A 19063-nucleotide genomic window follows, 5' to 3' on the forward strand; every position below is an offset into this window, starting at 1 on the left:
AGGAATACAAAGATGACCACTGACACAACTGGGAACACCTCTCACCTCCTGACTTTCAAATCCAGTGATTTTAATCTCTCTTAGGAGGAAGTAAAAGGGAAACTTGCTACTCTCTTTGTAATTAATTCAGGCCTGTTGAAAATCAAGGTTTCTTGTTTTGGTTACCTTTTGCAGACCGCTTAAAAGCTGCCAACAGAGCCCAGGGCTCTGTCTAAACTAGAAAGCTCTACCCACTCCATCATGCTGCACACCCAAATATGCTTCCTGTAAAGCCAGGTCTTGCTTCCCCAGCTCCCAGTATACTGGAGCAAGTTACTTCCCGCATCTATAAGTCATCCAAGAATGAGATACAAAACAGCATCTATAGAGCAGCCAACTCAATAAATGTGCTGAAAAAAAGCAAGCTGGTAGCTATAAACAACTTTCATACCCCCGCTCATAGCTACAGGCAGCCACTTGGGAGTAACAAATGCTGATCTGGGAGAGTTTTGCAGCTTCAATATTCAAGCATTTTCCCTAGGACTGCTCTAGTTGCCATTGGCCTTGGTACCAAAAATTATTACAAGGACAAGTACAGAAGCATGCAGTTTTTAGAGAAGCTTTTAATCCTCATTTCTGTTTCCTGTCCTCATATTTAATCTACTCAGAAAAAAAGACCAATAACTGAAAGCGTTTTGGTTCAGTTCAGACATTCAGGTCTCTGTTTCAATGGTTACTACTCCTTTTCCTTTTTCTGGTGCAAATTAAGCCCAATAGGTAGGCAGGATTGCATGAAGTATTCATTAATTACTCCTTACAAAGGGCAACCCTTATTTCTAGGTTTAGATTTACATCTGCTCCGCCAAAAACATCTAACACCCAGTTTCCAGAATTTAACAGTAGCTTTATCATTTAAAATAATGTAATGCATCACACTTTTCAAGGAAAAAAACTCACCACAATTAATATTGTATTATTGAGGAATTCTTACATGAGTTCTAAATTAGCTGACAATTTTTGATCATGGCTTTAACACTGTCTAGCCTCTTCCAACCAGGTAAAAGCATGCCCAGGAGGAGCCAAGAGTAATTGCATCTGAACATTTTTTTCAATGCTGCTTTACTTGAATCATGGCCTAGAGTTTAGGTGATAGGATGTTGATTCGGTGTTAATGCTGTTCAACCTGCTACTGCTTCTGAAGCAGAGTCACGCTAAAGAAGCTCCTCAGAACACTGAAAAGAAACCTCCAATTTTTGGAGGACTTCTATAACGTGCTTAGCAAAATATTATTTTTAGTCTGCATATCTAACCGTACTTGTGCCTCTTTAAACTGTGCAAACAATGTTACAAAGATGGTAGTTTACTCTGGGATGAACTCTTCTGCATACAAATGAAGGCCTATTGTTGCTCACAACTGAGCAGGTCACTGGGCTAAACCAAGGTGATCTGCAAAATCCTCACATTTCAGCCTCCTCCAACAAGTAATGCATTTTGCAAAGATGTGGCTGCTATTCAATTCCAAAACAGCAAGACATTCAACACCCTTTGGGTTTATCAAATGTTGCCAACAAAGGCAAGAGTGTAACTTCTGCACCTGTGAAAGCCTGGGAGCTATTTGTGATCAATCAGTACTGTGTTTGTTCCGAATCCTTGTCTGTTCTTGAAAGAGGATCTTCCTGCACCTTCAGTAGGCTATCACGATGCCTAGCGTGCATATTAACAAATTACTTCAATCACGGGACTACTGGAAAACACACCTAGAAATGCATTCAGATTCAGACTGACACCTCTGCGCAAACGCCAGTGAGACGACACCCTTTGGTGATCTGATCCTGGAGCACCTCTGGGCACCCCAACCCGGCCAAAGGCCCCTGCAAACCAGCAGAGAGAAGGGGAGGACTTCAAACGCAAGCAGTGACAGAGGCTGGGGAGGAAAAACCACATGAAACTCAGCCCTGCATGGATGAGTGCTTTAAAACAAGATAAACACCCAAGCAGGTCTAGGTAAGACAGGCACACACACAGACTTCTGCTGCTTTCTTATATTCACTTCTATTTGATTTTACTTCAGGTAAAAAAAAAAGCTGCTCTGGATCTCCTTGCTCATAGGTCACAGCAGCCAGGAAAAACAACAGGTGCTCAAGTGCAGTTTGGTCAGCTGAATGCATGACTAATACACGGGACACTGCCCACAGCTTGGTCTAAAAGCGAGAAGTCACAGATATGAAGAAAATGTCTTGGCATCTGGTGGGAAAGAACCAGGCGTGCAGTGGCACACAGACAGGCACGGGCACTGCGCCGTATGCCAGTGTTGGAGTTCATACTGCACAGCCAACCGCAGGAGTGAAAACCAGGGCTCTACAGAGGGAGAAGGGAGACAACTGTCTTTTATATCCTCTCAGGCAAGAAACCAGGGGGAAAAGAAAATCAGGTAGAAACAGTGCAAAAATGACTCGTCCATGAACTTGGACCAAGTCTGTGGTCTGAAGACAGAGCACACTTAGACCCTCTCCCCAGATCAGGATGCAGTAAAAGTTCCTATTTCTCTGTCAAGGTTAAGTGGATGCCCCACAGGCCAAAACAGACTGGAAGGCACAGCGAGCCCAGGAGCAACTGCCCAAGCAATAGAGCAAGCACAGCCCCTGAAATAACCAAAGGGAGTGACCCACTTGGGGTGCACCAGGTCAGCACAGGCTGAAGCAAAGGAGATGGAGCAGGAGCCAAGAGGCAAAGCTAGCCCTGCTCACCACTGACACCTGCACGCTCTCGGTTTTTGCTGTCCTGTTAACGGGTCTGGTATAAGGCAGCCTAAAACTATTCAGAATTCAGAGAGGTAAAGAGATCACATTACTGTTAAGCAGAGGAATTGGAAGGTGTTTCTTAACACCATGCCGAGAGATAAAGAAGGTGATGCAACACCGATTATTCCATTAAATATTAATTACAATACAGCTACTTTCAAGCTAGAATGTATTCCTTTAGATAACTGAATTAAGAGACAGTAGAACTGAACAAGCTTCAAGGCTTTGCATGTATTTGTCATTTCTCAATTACATTAAACTGAGTTCTTCAAGTCATACATAGTTATTTCCAAATATTTTTTATTAGAGGTGGAGGTTCAAGCTTAAAAAAAAATAAAAAAAAAAACCTCAGGACTCTCAAGTTTGCTCTAATGACTCCCAAAATCCTTCTTAGTGTTCAAGAAAGCTGAAGAAGCAGTCCCAAACCTTCTAGCAAACATCCTTGAAACAGAGAACAAGGATATCTTTTCCTCCTACAAATTTTAATTTGCACACAGATATCATCAGTTGGACAGCAGTGTTACACACTTCTCTCCTTTCCCTTCTGCTGCAACTTAGTAATGAAACTCCAGTAACAGTAGGGCAACACCAAGACTGAATTTTACCCTTCAACTTCAGAGCATTGAAACCGCTGCAAGGAAATTTTATAGCAAAGAGCTATAAAGTAATTGCAAACTTTCAGAAGGTAACCTTCAAATAAGCATGCTCTGGAACTAGTTTCTACTGTTGTAGAAAGCTCTTCAGGCATTCCTTCATACTGCGTGTGCTAGACTCCTACCCTACACCACCCCCAACTCAAACTGGCACATTACCTCCGACACCAAGATCTTCAATTAAAATACCTCAAGGAAGGCTGCAGGAAAAATTATTTCTTTCCAGAATGCTACTCAGTTCTGGTAACACTTAACGGCTGGGTCAACCACAGGGTGCAGTTCCTCTCTCTGTTAAACCAAAATCCAGCGTTTACCTTTTTTAGTTAGAAGGGGAAAAAAGAAAAAAAAGCAAGAAACTTCCAACATTTCAAAAGCTATACATGTTATTTTATGTGACTTTTTGGAGCTCTCTTAAGTTTCAGTAAGTTTTATCCTGCTTGGCAGTTTCATACGATTTCTTTATTTTCCCTTCAATTAAGCAGCAATCTGTCAAAAAACTTCAAGTATATTTCCCCCTTTTTAGTAACGTGTATGAATTTTACTGGATTCAAACTTTTCAACATCTCTTTTCATGCAAGGTCAAAGCTCTACATTGTTGTAGTTTTCTTTTTCGGTGTTTTTTCTCCAAGTCAGTCCTCCACTGGGAAATTAATATTCCGCATGAACAATGAGCTCCTTGCATGGCCTTTGAACCCAGTGGTTGCTAGGAGGCCTAAAGAAACCCTGGAGTACAGGCGATTTAATAGCATGTATGAAGAGATTATTCCGCAGCAAAAACGTGTGATTTTCTAAATGCCCTGCTTTTTTTCCCTCCTTACTTCCATCTCCCTTCATCTGTCAAACGATCTTTAAATTTCAGATGAATTGCATCTGCATCAATTTTCTACAATTACGGGCAGTTCCTTCTCCAAGTATTGAAAACACGACTTCCAGCCACCAATGCTGCTTCTAATCAAGCAAGCAAACTGGTCCTTACTCAGTTTTACTGAAAAGGCTGCTTAAAATCGGGAGTGTTTCACCACTCCAGCATGAGGTCTGCACTCTCTCCTGCCCAAATTGTTTCCCTGCCCATGGCGGGGGGGTTGGAACTAGATGATCTTTGAGGTCCCTTCCAACCCTAACTATTCTATGATTCTATGATAAACAGGGTTCTGCTTAGAGACTGTATTTTCCCACCATGGCATTGACTGCCACACCATTCCTCAGTATTTCTGTGTGCTGAAAGAAACATACGTATATATGATTCTCCATGTCCCACTTGGGCATGCTCAAATATTAACGTTTCAAGCTTTTTAGCATCTTACTGAAGGCCGTTTGACTGTCTGCTTTTTCATATTTCCCCAAGCAGAGTAACTGAGGCAAAACCCCAAGGTTTCTTTCCCACCCTCCACCCCCCACCCCAAACAATGCGGCATTTAATTAAAAGAGAACCACAACAATGCTAATGGTGATGAGGTTAAATGGTTGGATAAACAGAATGCAGCCCTCTGAAAAGCCCATGTGTTTCAGGACACTTTCTCCCCTACAACATTTGGAGTGACAAAGAATGTATTTGTATTCCCGATCCCCACAACTTTTACGACAGAAGATTTCCTATAGATTTCCTGAGAGGAAGAGAGTTTCTTTCAAACAGTGGGAAGTGTTTAATACAGTAGCCATTCCTCCCAAAACTAATATTTGGAAAGGCAACGGATAAGGATCCTTTAAAAATAAATGAATGTGGATAATATCCATCAAGAGAGAACAATCACATTTCCAGCTAAAAGCCTGTAAGTTGTCGTTTATTTAAACCAAAACAAAAAAAACCCACCACACCAAACATTCATTCAATTTTCAACATAGTCTCCTTCCAAAAACTTTCGCGAATTACTCAAACTAAACATGACATTGGCTCTTCTTCTTCAATTATTGCAGCTGAAATCAATGTGCTGTATATTCATAAACATGGAATGTTTATAGCAGATTACAACTCTATGCTCCCCCCGCCAATGGCACAGGTATCTGCCAAAAAAAACACAGGGTGACACATTTGATTCTGCGGATCGCTGGTCTCTGAGCGCCTGGTTGGATTGTACCAATCTTGCCAAGATAAAGCTTTTACCAAGCCAGACTGCTTCCCTGCAGAATTAAAAACAAGCAAAAAACCCACACTGCTTGGCACAAAACATTCACGTGAGCTCCTTCTCTTTTAAATACGGGCTTCCACGCTAAAAGAAAGGCCTTAAAAGTATCGACTTCAACAGAACTGACACAGTGCATCTGACAGTGGGAATATCAGGATGTTCACACAGAACCACAAAAATCTTCATACCACGGACAGATTTGGCTTTTCAGCCGCTTTCAGGTCCTACAGCACCAACCAAACAAAACAACCCCTCAACCACCACCACCATTCTCCTCTTCTTCAGCTGTTCAAGCATAAATTATCCTTGTCATTTCCTCTGAATACGTGGCTTCCCAGGGAAGGGAAAAATCAGTGGCTATTGCCAAAATAGCACAATGTTCTTACACAGGCAGATTTTTCAATAAGATGCATATTATTTCCCTTGTGCTTGAGCGTTAGAGAAAGAACAGTCACGAGACATATTTAAAACATGAGAAAACAATCCAGACCGAAGAGAGATGTTTATTAGGGCCAGAGATAGGAAAGTGAGCATATAACTGACAACCACAATCTTTGGCTCAACCTTTGCAGCAGAAGTGGGGGGGGACGTGGCACAGGGCTGGAAACGTTTCCAGTAATGCATAATAAATACCTTCATTTTCTCCCTCTCCCTTTTTTTCTCCTTTAAAGGAATCTGCCTACTCAACCTAAATCAAGCCTTGGAGGGAAAACGTGCCTTCATGATAAATTGGAATTTGCCATCATAGTAATGAAACGTTATGTCCAATCATCACAATAAGCGGGCAGCAGGACAACAAAGGAGGTTTCCAGGATTTTCTGCCCCCAGCCTCCTCCCCATCAGCATTTTTCCAAGTCTTCTTTCAGGTGTTTATGAAATATCTGAATTTCAAGGCCATTAAGATGCATTTCAGCATGGAGCAGCTTCCATTAACAGTAGTGAGGCGTTCCGAAATCGTACCAGCACTCCATCGGAGGCCAAGCCTCTCCCCGATGCCTGCCTTTCCCTGCACTGTTTTTTGTTTTGTTTGCACTCTCTCTTTCCCATGCACAAACACATTGGTGCAGTGCCTATTATTTCCCTACAACCTCCCGTGAAAGCAATCGACAGACGAATATACATGTGCACATGTGTGTTCACCCACATACACAGGTCTGGTCTCCTTCTACACCTCAAATAACGAATGCAAACGTGTTTACAGTCATTTTCACCAAAGCGTGCTTTGCCATTGCAGAAACATGCAGCTGAAATCCAGAGAGCCTGTCACCAGGCGAGAGCGTTTGTAATCACAGGTGATCCTTCTCCTTTCCAAAACGGAAAAACATGAAAGCTCGATGAGTTAACAGCATTACAAGGGCAATGCGTGGGGCAGCACTAAATATCCAGCACATGCTTTTAGGCACAAAAGGAGCAAAGGGCTCCATGCTCTGCGCACCCAGTCATTTTTATCTGCCCTTCCGTGACAGACACGACCGTTTCCCTCGTGCATTTATTTCACTCAACTACTAGATTTTAAACACCATATTGCGAGGGCCCTGCTGTGAATCTTGCAGAGGTACAAAATGGTGGATGTATGCTATTTTTTTTTCCCCTGCATTATTCATAACAACTTGCACTCCCGGTCGCAAGCTCCCCGCCGTCCGTACCCACCGACACAGCCTTCCCGGAGCCACGCACGCATCCCGCGCCAGCCTCGCAATAAAGCTCCCTCGCACCCGCAAATTATGTTACAAACCTGATGTCATGTAGCCCCGTGACGCCTGGGAAATAAAAGCTGGTGGGAAGTGTTTGTGCAGCCGGTAGTCCTTCTCGCTGCGGGACCTCATGCGGTCCGAGGCCCGGTCGGAGAAGTCGGAGCTAGGCCAGGCCCGCCGCAAGGTCGTACTCCGCGTCTTCTTCATCCTGAGGATGCCCGAGCCTAATCCTCCCGCCGCAGCATGGGTCAGGCCTTGCGGCTGGCCGGAGGCGCGCATCAGCCGGGCATCAGCCTAGCGCGGGTACCGCCGGGGCGCAACCTGCGCGCATCTCGCCGCTACCTCTTCTAGGGCGCCAGCCGCAGGTCCCTTCCTTTTTTTTTTTTTTTTCCCCTCGAATGATCCAATTTTACACACGTCCCACAATGCATTACACTTCATTTGCAATCGGTCCGGCTTACGGCTCCCAGATTCGCGTGGAGGAAAGGCACGTTATGTGGCTTCTCAGGCAAAAAAAGGAGGAGGGGGAGAGGGGGGATGGGGACGGGAGATGTGCGGCGTGGGAGCTCGGGGGTCCCGAACAATGGCCCGATTCAGCCCGGCCGTGCTTAGCCAACTGTGAGCCGCGACACAAAAGGCCCAAACAAACGAGGAAGACCCCGCGGCCGCCGGCTGCGACCCCGACCGCGGCGCGCCCGGCGCTGGGGAGGCGGCAGCAGCTCCCGGCGCGGCGGGAGGAGCAGCGGCAGGAGGAGGAGAGAGAGAGGAGGAGGGCAGGAGGAGGAGGGAGGGCCCGCAAGCGCCTCTCCCGGCCGCGGGACCGGCGGAAGCAGCCGCGACCACCCCGCCGCCGCCGCCGCCCCCTCAGGCCCGCGGCGCCCGGGCAGCCGGCAGCGGCCCGCGGCTCTCGGCAACGTCGCGCCTCGCCATGGCCGGCCTCCGCCCGCTTGTCCCGGGGCTCGACCGCCGCCGGCTTCGCGCTAGGGGCGGCCGGCGCGGGGGGCCAGGCCACCGGGGAGGCCGCTGACCGCGCCGCCCGCCTGCCCGGCCCGCCCGCCGCCCGCTCCCCGCCCCGCCGCCCCGCGAGCTGCTGCTGCTGCTGGAGCGCCGGGCGCCGCGCCACCGCCCGCGCTCATGCTACTCCCGGCGCGGCCTGCGGGTCCCGCCGGGCTCCGCGCTCCCCCGTGCGGCGCCGGCCGGGGCTCGGGCCGGCTCCCAGGCACCCGCGTACAAAGCCCCGCGCACCGCGGGGGACCCGACCTCCTCCCGCTCCGCCTCCCTCCCTCCCTCCCTTCCTTCCTGGCGGTGGCTCTTGCGGAGGAGCGCTGGGGCCGGGCCGGGGTAGGCGGGCGCGGAGCGCGGTGCGCAGCGCCGAGCACCCCGCACCGCCGGGCTCCGGGCGCCGCCCGCGGCAGCCAAGAGGGAGGGGGCAGCGGCGCGCACCGCCCCGAGCGGCGCGGAGGAGGGAACGGGCAGGGCGGCAGAGCCCGCCGCGCCTCGTCTCCCGACCCTTCGGGCAGCGCTTCCGCCCCGGGCCAACCTCGGGGCCAACGGACACAGCAGAGGGAAGGGAGCCGGGAGAGACTTGTATCCCCGGGGCACCCCTGGGTGGAGCCGGCGGGGTTCACCCAAGCATCATCACCTTTCTAGAGCCGCCACTTCCCGGAGGGCCTGGTCAGTCGCCACCACGTTAAAAAAGCATTGTGCCCCGCAAGGATATCCAGGACATGCAGCCTCACCGGCGGGAGGGAGATCACCCACCCTCTCGCCCCCACGATGCCTGCGTCTGCGCCCAGGGCGCCGTCTCAAACTGGGCCAGCCCGCCAAGGAAGTAGGGCTTTATGAAATTCGGTTAACCAAAACCACGCAAAGAGGCTCAGTTCCTCCTCCATGAGACAGCTTGGAGCACGCCTGACGTCAGGTGCCAGCGTTACCAGCAGAGGCAACCACAACGCAGGGATTTGAAAATGTTGCCAATAGATTACTTATGTTTACATTTTTATAATCATTCAACCTTTCTTACAGTGGGTTGTGTCACATTTCTAAGAGCACGGAAAATCACAACACTGTAATATTGTCAGTAATTAAAAATTTTCAATAGTGGTGAACCAGTTAAAGAATGACCGTCGGTGAATTAACTGAACATCAAAGCCAGACCTTGAGACACCCCTTTGCTGCCCTGCTGTGCAGTTTTGGGTTAGTCACATCCGCTCTGCTTCTGTGCGCACAACTCGGGGGTTTCATTTGCAGCCATTCCTTTCACACAAGTAGAAATTAACATGAATGAAACCCAACAAGATGGTTGAAAATTAAATACTGACGGGGTCCTTTTCTCATTCAGCCTCATCTCCTTCCAACAGTGTGAAAAGCCATCAAGAAGGACTTGTTTCCATTGATAGTTTGTATACTGGAAAAAGTAAGGTGAGCAAAAAAAAATGGCCTAGAGCTCTGCTAATAAAAATGTAAGATATTTTCCATCGTGCAACTTACTCATCTAGCAATTTACTCATCAACCTACGCAAAGCTTATTATAGAGAATATTTTCACCCTCAGACCAGAAAAAACATAAGAACTTCCAGAGTCGTTCAACTTTCCTCATCGAAGGCCGAGGTTGGGATAGATTGGTTAGCACTACCTAGCTAAGTCAAACCTAAAAAACCTACCCGTTTTACCAGATGTAAAAGCAAATTAAATCCTAGCCAGGAGCGTAAACTCCCATTCCACCGTCTGAAAGCTGAACGAATGATGGCTGTGCATTTCCAGCTGTTAAGAAGTGATTGAATATAGCTGGCCAGCTAACTTCAACCTGCAGCTGAACTAAACTCAACCTTTCTCCTAGTCTAGACACAGCCCTAGATATCAATCTGTTCCATTAAAAAAGACATGAGAACAAGAGGCATAATCTGAGACAAGAGACAAATAGGAATAAGCAATGAGGAGGAAAAATGAGGTCATGAAGTAGAAAGACAGAACAAAGCGGGGTGGGGGTGAACAAACAAGACCACGATGATCCTTACGCTGGCTTTCTGCATAATTATTCCCAACTGAAAATATTTGAGTCTAGTTTCAGAGCTAATCTAGCAGGTATCATATCAAAAAACAGGGATAGCTCTGCAACTGTCAGATACAAGCACACATATCCCAATTCTTTTTGAGCAATTTGCTGTGCACTACTGAACCTGTGACAGCGCACCAAAGTCTTTCAAGTAGTTTTAATCTATTTAATTGTACACTTGAAGGAATCGTCACGAGAGCAATAAGGTACATACAATTAACACATGGTATCTTCTACTCAGCGATTGTAGGAATCAGAATGGTTTATAGTTTCAAGCACAAGTAACAATAAGCATTTTCATTGTGTGATAATTTTGAGCGAATAATAATTTGCTGCTACAACTATGAAAAGTTATTTTCATACTACAGCTGGGGGGAGGTAAAAGAGAAATAAGCAATCCGTCCAGAAAAGTCAACTTTCCCTTCCCAAGTGCAGGGAGATTTGCTTAAAAGCAATTTTGGAGGCCTCCTCTCATTACTGAGACGTTATTCCTGTGGTCAGCTAAAACTCCTTGTATTCAGTCTTCTCACAGTTATCTTTTCTAGTTTCAGCTGAAAGTTTTCTGACATGGTATCTGAAAGAGTTCTTCCCTTTGAAGAGAGGAATTCAGAGCAAGTTTCCTCCTGCTCTTGCATTGTTTGAAGTTAAATGTTGTTACTGGGATGAATCAAATATATAATTAAAGACCAAGTTTAAGTTTTGGCTGTTTTCTTTGGAAAAAGAGCTATAACTGTGAGTGTAATTGATTTTTTTGCTTCGGTAGCCAAACTGAAATAAAATAATTCTCCTTATACAAACTAAAAGCTAAAATTTGAGGACTTAAAAAAAAAAAACACCAAAAAACACAAAACACGGCTGTCCCACTTGGTGAACAATAGTGCAGTACTCTTATAAAGCACAGTTTGAAGTAAATAAAATAAAAATAAATATAAATAATAGAAAAATATACATAAAAATATGCTGTTTAATTGGACAATTCCAACAGGGGAGGACCAGTTTTCTTTGGCTGAAACCACTGGGAAATTCTGCTTTAATTTACAAATATTTTTGCCTACTTATGAGTAGTTTTGCTTAATTCTAAAAGAAATGTGGAAGTAGTCTGATGGAGCTTGCTAGGAATAAGGGAAAACAGTTTTTACAAGCAGGAATTGAACTGATGGGAATCTGATCACTTGCTATTGATGAGGAAAAGGAGATAGTTTCAAAGCTTTTTGCCTTTTTTTTCCCCCAATTCACCTCCAGCTGTTTTTTTTAACAAAAGGAAAGCATTGATTCAGAAGCGTTTTGTCCAGGATCAGATAAGCATTTGTTTTTAGCATTTGGTATTTTAAGTTCAACAGGTACCATCTCTTTCTTGAATTACTAGAGGGAGAGGTGAGGCTTGGATGAAGAGACTGTACAGAACTTGGAAAAAAAAATTCTGAACTAAACCAAAAATAGCTATCCTGCCTCCCTCTTGGCCTAGCAGTTCCTTATCAGGAATTGGCAACAAAACTGTAGACATTTCAAAGGCACTGATTTAACACTATGAATTTTTAAAAGAGGCTTAGGTACGTTTAAGACATTGCAAAGGATTTCTTACGTGTTCAAGCTTTTAATCACAACCCTACTTCAGTCCAAGCTCACAGGGAGCCTGAAGGCTTTTGGAGAAGCAATTCAAAATGTTAGCTTCTGAAAACCTTCTGTGTTATCTTTTAAGAAGTGAAAAAACAAATATTACTCAGGATATCTATTGCATTTGATCTTCATAAATGCTCACTTAGTAGTTGCTAAGCAGGTCCATTCCCATTTTATTGATGGAAAATGGCAAAGAGAAAAGCACTGGCCCAGAAGAGCATAGGAAATTAGCGACAAATACACTGTCAAAACTCAAGGGTCCCAGCTTCCATTTCATAGGCTTATTTCTCCTCAATTAAAAAATAATAATTATGTAGCAGAGTACAATATGGTGAGCAGTATTTCTGTGCATGCATGCTTGTGCACATGTGCATATATGGTAATTGCTTTTATGTATTTCAAGTTTCAATCATGTGGTATTTCAAGTTTCAGTCAAGGCTACTTCTTTTTTTCCTCCCTATCACAAACAAGTTTCCATAGGGAAGAGCAGCCAGCTTCAGCAGCAGCGTGTACTGGTGTCACCACCTCAGCTTGACTGGCTTGGGGGCTGACTGACTGAGGTTTTCGAATGAAATAAGCATGCAAGCCAAACAATAAAATAAAACCAGCAAAATAATAGGACACACAAGGAGGAAAGCAATCCCCCTTCTTCACCAAGACAAGCTACACCTCTAAAATCATCGCCTCTCAAACTATGCGTTGCAAGCGTGCGTTCTCCCTTACCCTGTCACTACCTTGCCTGTTGCGCTTAGTCAACAGGCTGCCTTGCAGGGAGGAAATTGGAAGGGCTTCTCTTTATTACTGTCAGCTGAGCTAGTGTCTGACAAGCACCCAACACCACCAGAACCACCAACACTCTCAAGATGCCGAGTGCTCGGCACAAAGCCTCGTGGCTTCACTCTCTGCAGGTCTATGATAAGGGTCCTTTCCCGGTCCCCAGCTTCAGAAACAAAGACTATGAATAGCATTGGTATTACTGGGACACAGCGGAGACTTTGCCCTAACAAAGGCTGCAGTCACTGACAGCCAGGTAAAGCAGGGAGCAGAGGGTCATTTTATGGCCTATGAAAGCAAAACCATCAAATTCTGTAACATTTTAAAAGGTGGAGAAAGGATGTTGCAAGATGCTGGGAAAGAAATGCAGGGTCTGTGAAAGGGGGAGAGGGAGAGCAGAAAGGAATAAATAGGAAATAAAGAGGGGCAAAAAGCCTGTAGTACAAGAAGTGAAAAGCAGTAAAGCAGAGGAGAGGGAAGGAAAGTTGAGCGCGAGAAGAGGCGGCAAAAATGTAATTAAGAACTGGGGAAAAACACTAAACTCAGGTATAACATCACACACCTTGGCATACATGGTTTTATTAGCTGTATAGATCTGCCTTCCTGAGAAAATACATTACCTGCATTTCTAATAGTAATAAATCCATGAAGCGGGAAAATTGTCCACTGCATAATTCACCATTTTCATGCATGGATTCCTGTCTCTGTATTAACAAATATGCAGAACTCAGACTCAAAAAAAAAAAGATGGTTTTCTGCAATCCCTTACTGATTAAGAACGTCTGGCAACACGCTGCAACTGTCCTTGGCTGTAGGAAACACTAATTTTCCCTTCCAGGTCTTTGTAATCAGACATACTGCCAAGAGCAAACCAGAAAACTCATGGTGCAGCACATCCTCTTTCACAGCAGCCCTTATCTGACACTAGCACTGTTAATTTGTCCCCTCTCACTAGTACTTGTTGCTGCTTAAATATGCAAGAGAAGCCAAGTACTTGTAATCTATGCTTGTGGCCCAGGTCACAAAATACGGCAGCCTCTCTCTACAGATTTATTGGTGAGGAAGAAGTTGGGCTTGCTCAGACAACCCTCTCTCCTTGGAGACAGTATTTCAGAAACTCCACCAAAAAGGTAAAGAAAAGAACCCCAAGGTCAAAGGTGCAAGTGAAAAAACTTCCAAGGAAAATGTTTCAGAGCTTATCACAAGCAAGTCTTCAGTCTCACTCCAGAATGCTATCAGGTTGTGTTATACTATGGTAGTAATCCTGGCTTAATTACAGCACCTCTTAAACCAGTTTCGGATCGTATTTCTCTCACTGTTATGCTTTGGGAATGTGTGATGACAGGAATGCAGTACTGCTGCTGCACACATGCTGTAGCTCACCAAATTCATTTTTCTGTGTGCTGGCTTATGCGCTGTGGTATTTATTTTAACTTGCATGACTTTTAAGAAAAACCTGCCTCCATTACGAGAAGAAAGGCTCCCCTGTTTTTTTTCCATGCCAGACCTTCTGATTGAATTTGTGCTTCCTCTGCACAGAAGACAATTGAGGCAGAAGGGTTTTAAATCTGGGTACCCAAGACTACCTAGAAACATAGCAGCGTACCGAAAGGAACACAGGCTGTAGGATACAGCCTTCGCTTTGACGGACGCTTTTCCTCTCCTATTATCACTGACTCAAAGTGGGTTAGTTAAAACGGATGGAAGCTGGGCTTGTAACTCCTCAGTGTACAAAGCTAACTAGAGACGGAGGCAAGCCGTGAATCCTGCGCAGATTTTCACACAGTCAAGCATTTATTAAAGCTCTCACATGCAATAGAATTCAAAAACTTGGAGAAGTGGAGTCATAGCAACTCAATTCATTCACTAGCTGCTCTTCCAAAGGATATAGTAGTAAAAGACGTGCCAAAAATGTTGGCCTCAACTTTCTTGTTTTCCACTGGTGTCACATATCATTAGTAACATACTGATCTATGGGGGCCAGCTGTCCTGTAAGTTAGAAAGACAGCCTATCTTTTTGCTTTGGGAGCTCAAAGAACAGAGAGCAAGAAGTACGTATCCAACATAAAGCCCACCAGCAGTAAAAGCTGTTACAGGTTATGTTTTTGAAGACTAATTCACACATCTCTGAGCCTCTTCCCGTTCCTCCACAGAGCCTGTGTTTCTGCTTTATGCTCATGTACAACCTCATGAGATTGCATAAGCAGGTCTTGGGCTCTGATTAAGCTCCCGAGTGCTACAGCAACACAAACAATGAACAGATTCTGCATGTCAGGTAGGTACCTTTAAAGGAAAAATCCCTTGAGAAAGAAAAGAAAGCCATTGGCTATAGAAAGTGGGCACTGTTTTGCATGTTGCATGGCTATCATTTATCAGCATATTAGTTTTAAAGTCTAAATTCTTGTCTAGAAGAATTACTCACCATACACAAAACTGAAAAAAAGCACCACAGCCATGTCTGCAAACGGGACAATGAACATATTTGATGGGCAGTCCTAAAAACCGAAGCAGCATACCAAGGGAACTAAATCCCAGCAGCTGCTGTAACTCCACAGAGCATTTGCTGAACAACCCTGTACTAAGCTCCCTCTCAAAATTCGTGCTTATACAGCTGTGCAATATAGTGAGTATATTTTATAGATGTATATATATAGCATGTACAACAGTCAAGAGATCTTAAAAACCTTAGAAAAGTTGGGAGGCCTGAAATAGGCTACTCCACCCTTTGTAACAACCTCTTGTCATTAATTTACTTCCATATGTGCATGAAGCTTTGTCTATATTAAACAGGCTTTCAAAACAGTGGTTTAGCACTGAAAATGTATGGTTCCCACCCATCAGTTTGAAAAGAATGCAAGCAAGGGACAAACTCAAGAGTGAAAAGCACTGATTCATCACCTCACAGAAAAGTAATTTAATTACTTCTTGTATAGTTGATTATAGTCCTAGATTCAGATGCTGTCTCATTGGCATATACTAGTATTTGGGCAGGAAGAAACTCTATAGAGGGGAGTCATAAATACAAACAGAAATTAGGTGACTCAACACATGCCTGACCCAAAGGGTTCTGGAAAATCAATGCGAAACTATCAGCCTGCATGTTCTCTGGACTGTAGTGTTGCAGAGTCAGTTTGTTCCCATGTGCTCTTTAGTCATTGGTTTTCAGTGGGACTCTGAAGCTTCTCTGTTCTCTATTGATGCCACAGTAGTGCCCATCAGAAGGAAGATTCTACTCCTGGGACAGCTACCCTGCCTATTCCCGGATACCACAGCTTGTTGCCACCCTCCGCTTGGCTTTTGAAGCTCTGACATTACCCACCTGTGTGCACCCAGAGACAATTTCCCATTGCCCTGTTCAGATGAAGGTTTATGCAGGCATCACTTGCACTTGCCTCTCTGTAGAAGCTGTTCTGAGCATTTCTCCTGAGTGCAGAGATTTTTGTATTCTAGTAGAGGAACAAGAAAAAAACATTTTATAGCACTGGGTCTCAAAGTTTTCCCATAATCTTGTAAGAAAGTTAAATTATTCACCTGGGGACTAGTCTAACAAAATAATTTTTGTCTAAGTGATGCCCTACATAACAGTGCGATCTGTTAAAGCACAGGTACCAACCGCAGGGAGTTCTACTACTTTTTTCGATATATCTTTCTGTATTACTGAGTGGCTGTCGGTTGCTTTGTTATTAATTCATTTGGTTTTAGATATGTAAAGGGACTTAAATCCAGCAGACCACTGTTACCTCCCAGATATTCTGAGGGTCAGTGCAAGATCTTTAACTCCTCTGTGGAACTAAGCAGAAGGGAGCTGCACTCAAAGCTTCACCTTAGCAAAATGCTTCTAACATAGCACTTGAGTGTCACACTGGATATAAGAGCAGTCTCCGGTGAGACTTTTTCAGCCTACAACTTTTCTACCAGAGCCAAGGCTGAGAACAAGTGAAACACGTAGATGTTATGAAGAAAAACATCCCTTATTACAAAGGAATATCATTGCAATAGACAAATAGAAATAGTGAAATTAAGAAAAGTAAGCTAAAATCAAATTAGAAAAATGAAAAAATCTCCGCTCTAGCTCCAAAAAGCATACTCCTCACTCCCACCACAAAAGCATACTTACATCCTTTAAAGCCTGTGAATGGCACTGGCATAGGATAAGGTTTCTTTCAAAATGCTTTTCATATTATAATGAATTTTTGTATAGAGAACCTCTTACATTTAATAATTCTGGAAATCTAAAAAGATCTTTTTCAAAAGAAGCAAATATCTTAAGTGAGACAATTTACATGAAAGTGAAATTTCCTAGCATTAGAGAATTCTACTTGAAAGAATCATGTATAAAACGAAGAGCTAGAAAATCTTTAGTCTCCATTAAAACTGATCACTATTGAGCTGAACTCATTACCTTCACAAGCCAACTGTAATAAATCTTGCTAGTTATGGTGCTCGTCTCAGAAACTCTTGCAGGGAGTCACCGTGTTTCCATACCTAAAAATTTCAAGTGGTCTTTACCCCCAGCTATTCCAGGAATCAACAAATACTCGGGACAAATATCTCTTAGGTTCTAACAGAAAGTAACAGAAACTCCATATGCAAGTTCTCAATGTCTTGCCTTTGATCTTTTTCTTGATGAGGGAGATGTTTGGTAACCTTTCTATCTCCCAGACAGTGTAAGGTAGATCAGCCAATCTGCCTTCACAACTCGCAGATTTCAGATTTGTCAGTGCATGAAGCCAGTGTCAAATCTATCTCCCTTCCTTCCTTCCCTTGCCTTCCTTCCTTTCCTTCCTTCCTCTCCAAAGATGGATCTTACGATTATCCCAGCTGATGGAATCAAGACAAAAACACAGACATCCAGGACTGAAACAATGATAGACTATCTGAGAAGGCATATAAGGGCCCTCCAAGGAGTAAAAAGTTGTAAAAACAAGTACTTCATTTTATTGCCCATATCCCTGTGTCACTGCTGTGGTACTTAAAAAACCACAAACCCTATGGATTTCTACCAACCACATAGTAATTACTGAAATAACAAAGAATTGGAAAAAAGTATTGCCAAAGCCTGATGCTATTACTGAGCTGCCAATGAAAAAACTCTCACTAACACCCCTGAAGTCTGTCCTCCTGCACTCCTAATCTGAACACAAAAGGTTGGGTTTTAACACCCACCCGCCCCACCTCGAGATTAAAACCGCCTGCAGTTTTCAGCTTCAGGCCAGCAATGACAATACTTGAAATCCTTGGCTACTGGCTTCATGAAGACACAGCCTACAGGCAGTCCCCCAAAGTTCTTTGAAATGTTAAATACAAAGCAGGAGGAGGTCATAAAGGAAATATTCGTTATAAAAGGAATGGATATCATATGCAGGCTTTTCAAATACATTTCTCAGTTGCTTTGCTTTCAGCCACCGTATTCTCAATCCTGCATTGTCTGAAGCTTTTGAAATAAAATTCAGGAATGAAATGAAACACACAAATTAGTGCTATAAACAGCTGCCAATATATGCATGTGTTATCTCTTAGCTCTCATAAATCTCTCCAGTGTATATTGTATTCTACTTCTTATCTGGAAAGACTAATTATTTACCTAATAAATGGTCCTACAGCAATTATCAAAAACCCAGCCACTTAAAAGTAACCTATAGCTTTTATTGCATAATCTTCTGTAGCATCTGCCCACTTATTTCAATAGAAGACAGCGTGGTTCCCTGCTGCACTGGAAATCCAGCTATCTTTCTGCCAAAAGCCTTCCAGTGCACACAAAAGGAACACAGATTCTGATTCCTGTTTTATCCCCTCTTATCCCATAAACTAACAAGCCTTTTCTCCACTGCAATTTTTCTCAACAAATACAGGTAATTACGTAGGAGGATGGGATTTTCGACATAGGTAAAAAAAAAATAAAAATAATCAGTTTAGCATACCAGCTTTGCCAAGAAATACTGTCAGCTTAAACTGTGAGAATGTTGCTTGCAGTGTAGGGGAGCAGCCAAACACAGCAGTGCCCTGCCACTCACATAGGTCCCAGCTGGAAGTGATGAGCTCTGTGTTTCAAAACTGTTGGTAGGTGGTCAAGTTTTCCTGTCCATTTGCATTCCTTAGAGGTAAACAGGATGGCAGGAGTTTTATTTCTGGCCCCTGCCCCACCCTGAATACTCAATGCCTCTCCTTCCTCATTTAAGTATCTTAAACTCAACGAAAAAGGAGTTTTACGTTCATTTTGAAGAACTTGTGTTTAGTTTGCTCGTCTTGTAAGGTCTCACAAGCCCAGCCTATACTAGCTTCTTGCTAGATATTCCACCAGACATCCACAGAAACATCGCTTTCCAGACTCACAGATTGTGTAGTTGAGGAGGCATATAACTGGTTG

At 44.1% G+C, this 19063-nt stretch overlaps 1 protein-coding gene across 2 annotated transcripts in view; it reads right to left on the reverse strand.

Annotated features, from left to right (window-relative positions):
* The window catches only part of STOX2 (storkhead box 2), a 145425-nt gene that overhangs the window by 63869 nt on the left and 62493 nt on the right, over positions 1–19063 (reverse strand). Inside the window, exon 1 of one of the 2 annotated variants that reach the window (XM_086612256.1) lies at positions 7292–7457. The exons of the other annotated variant lie outside the window; for it this stretch is intronic. Within the exon in view, the coding sequence (XP_086468382.1) occupies positions 7292–7457 (166 nt within the window). Of the gene's footprint in view, positions 1–7291; positions 7458–19063 lie in introns of those variants that run through there. 2 annotated transcript variants of the gene reach the window in all.

This window comes from Tauraco erythrolophus, chromosome 5 (assembly GCF_009769465.1).
Source record: "Tauraco erythrolophus isolate bTauEry1 chromosome 5, bTauEry1.pri, whole genome shotgun sequence".
NCBI classification, from domain to species: Eukaryota; Metazoa; Chordata; class Aves; order Musophagiformes; family Musophagidae; genus Tauraco; species Tauraco erythrolophus.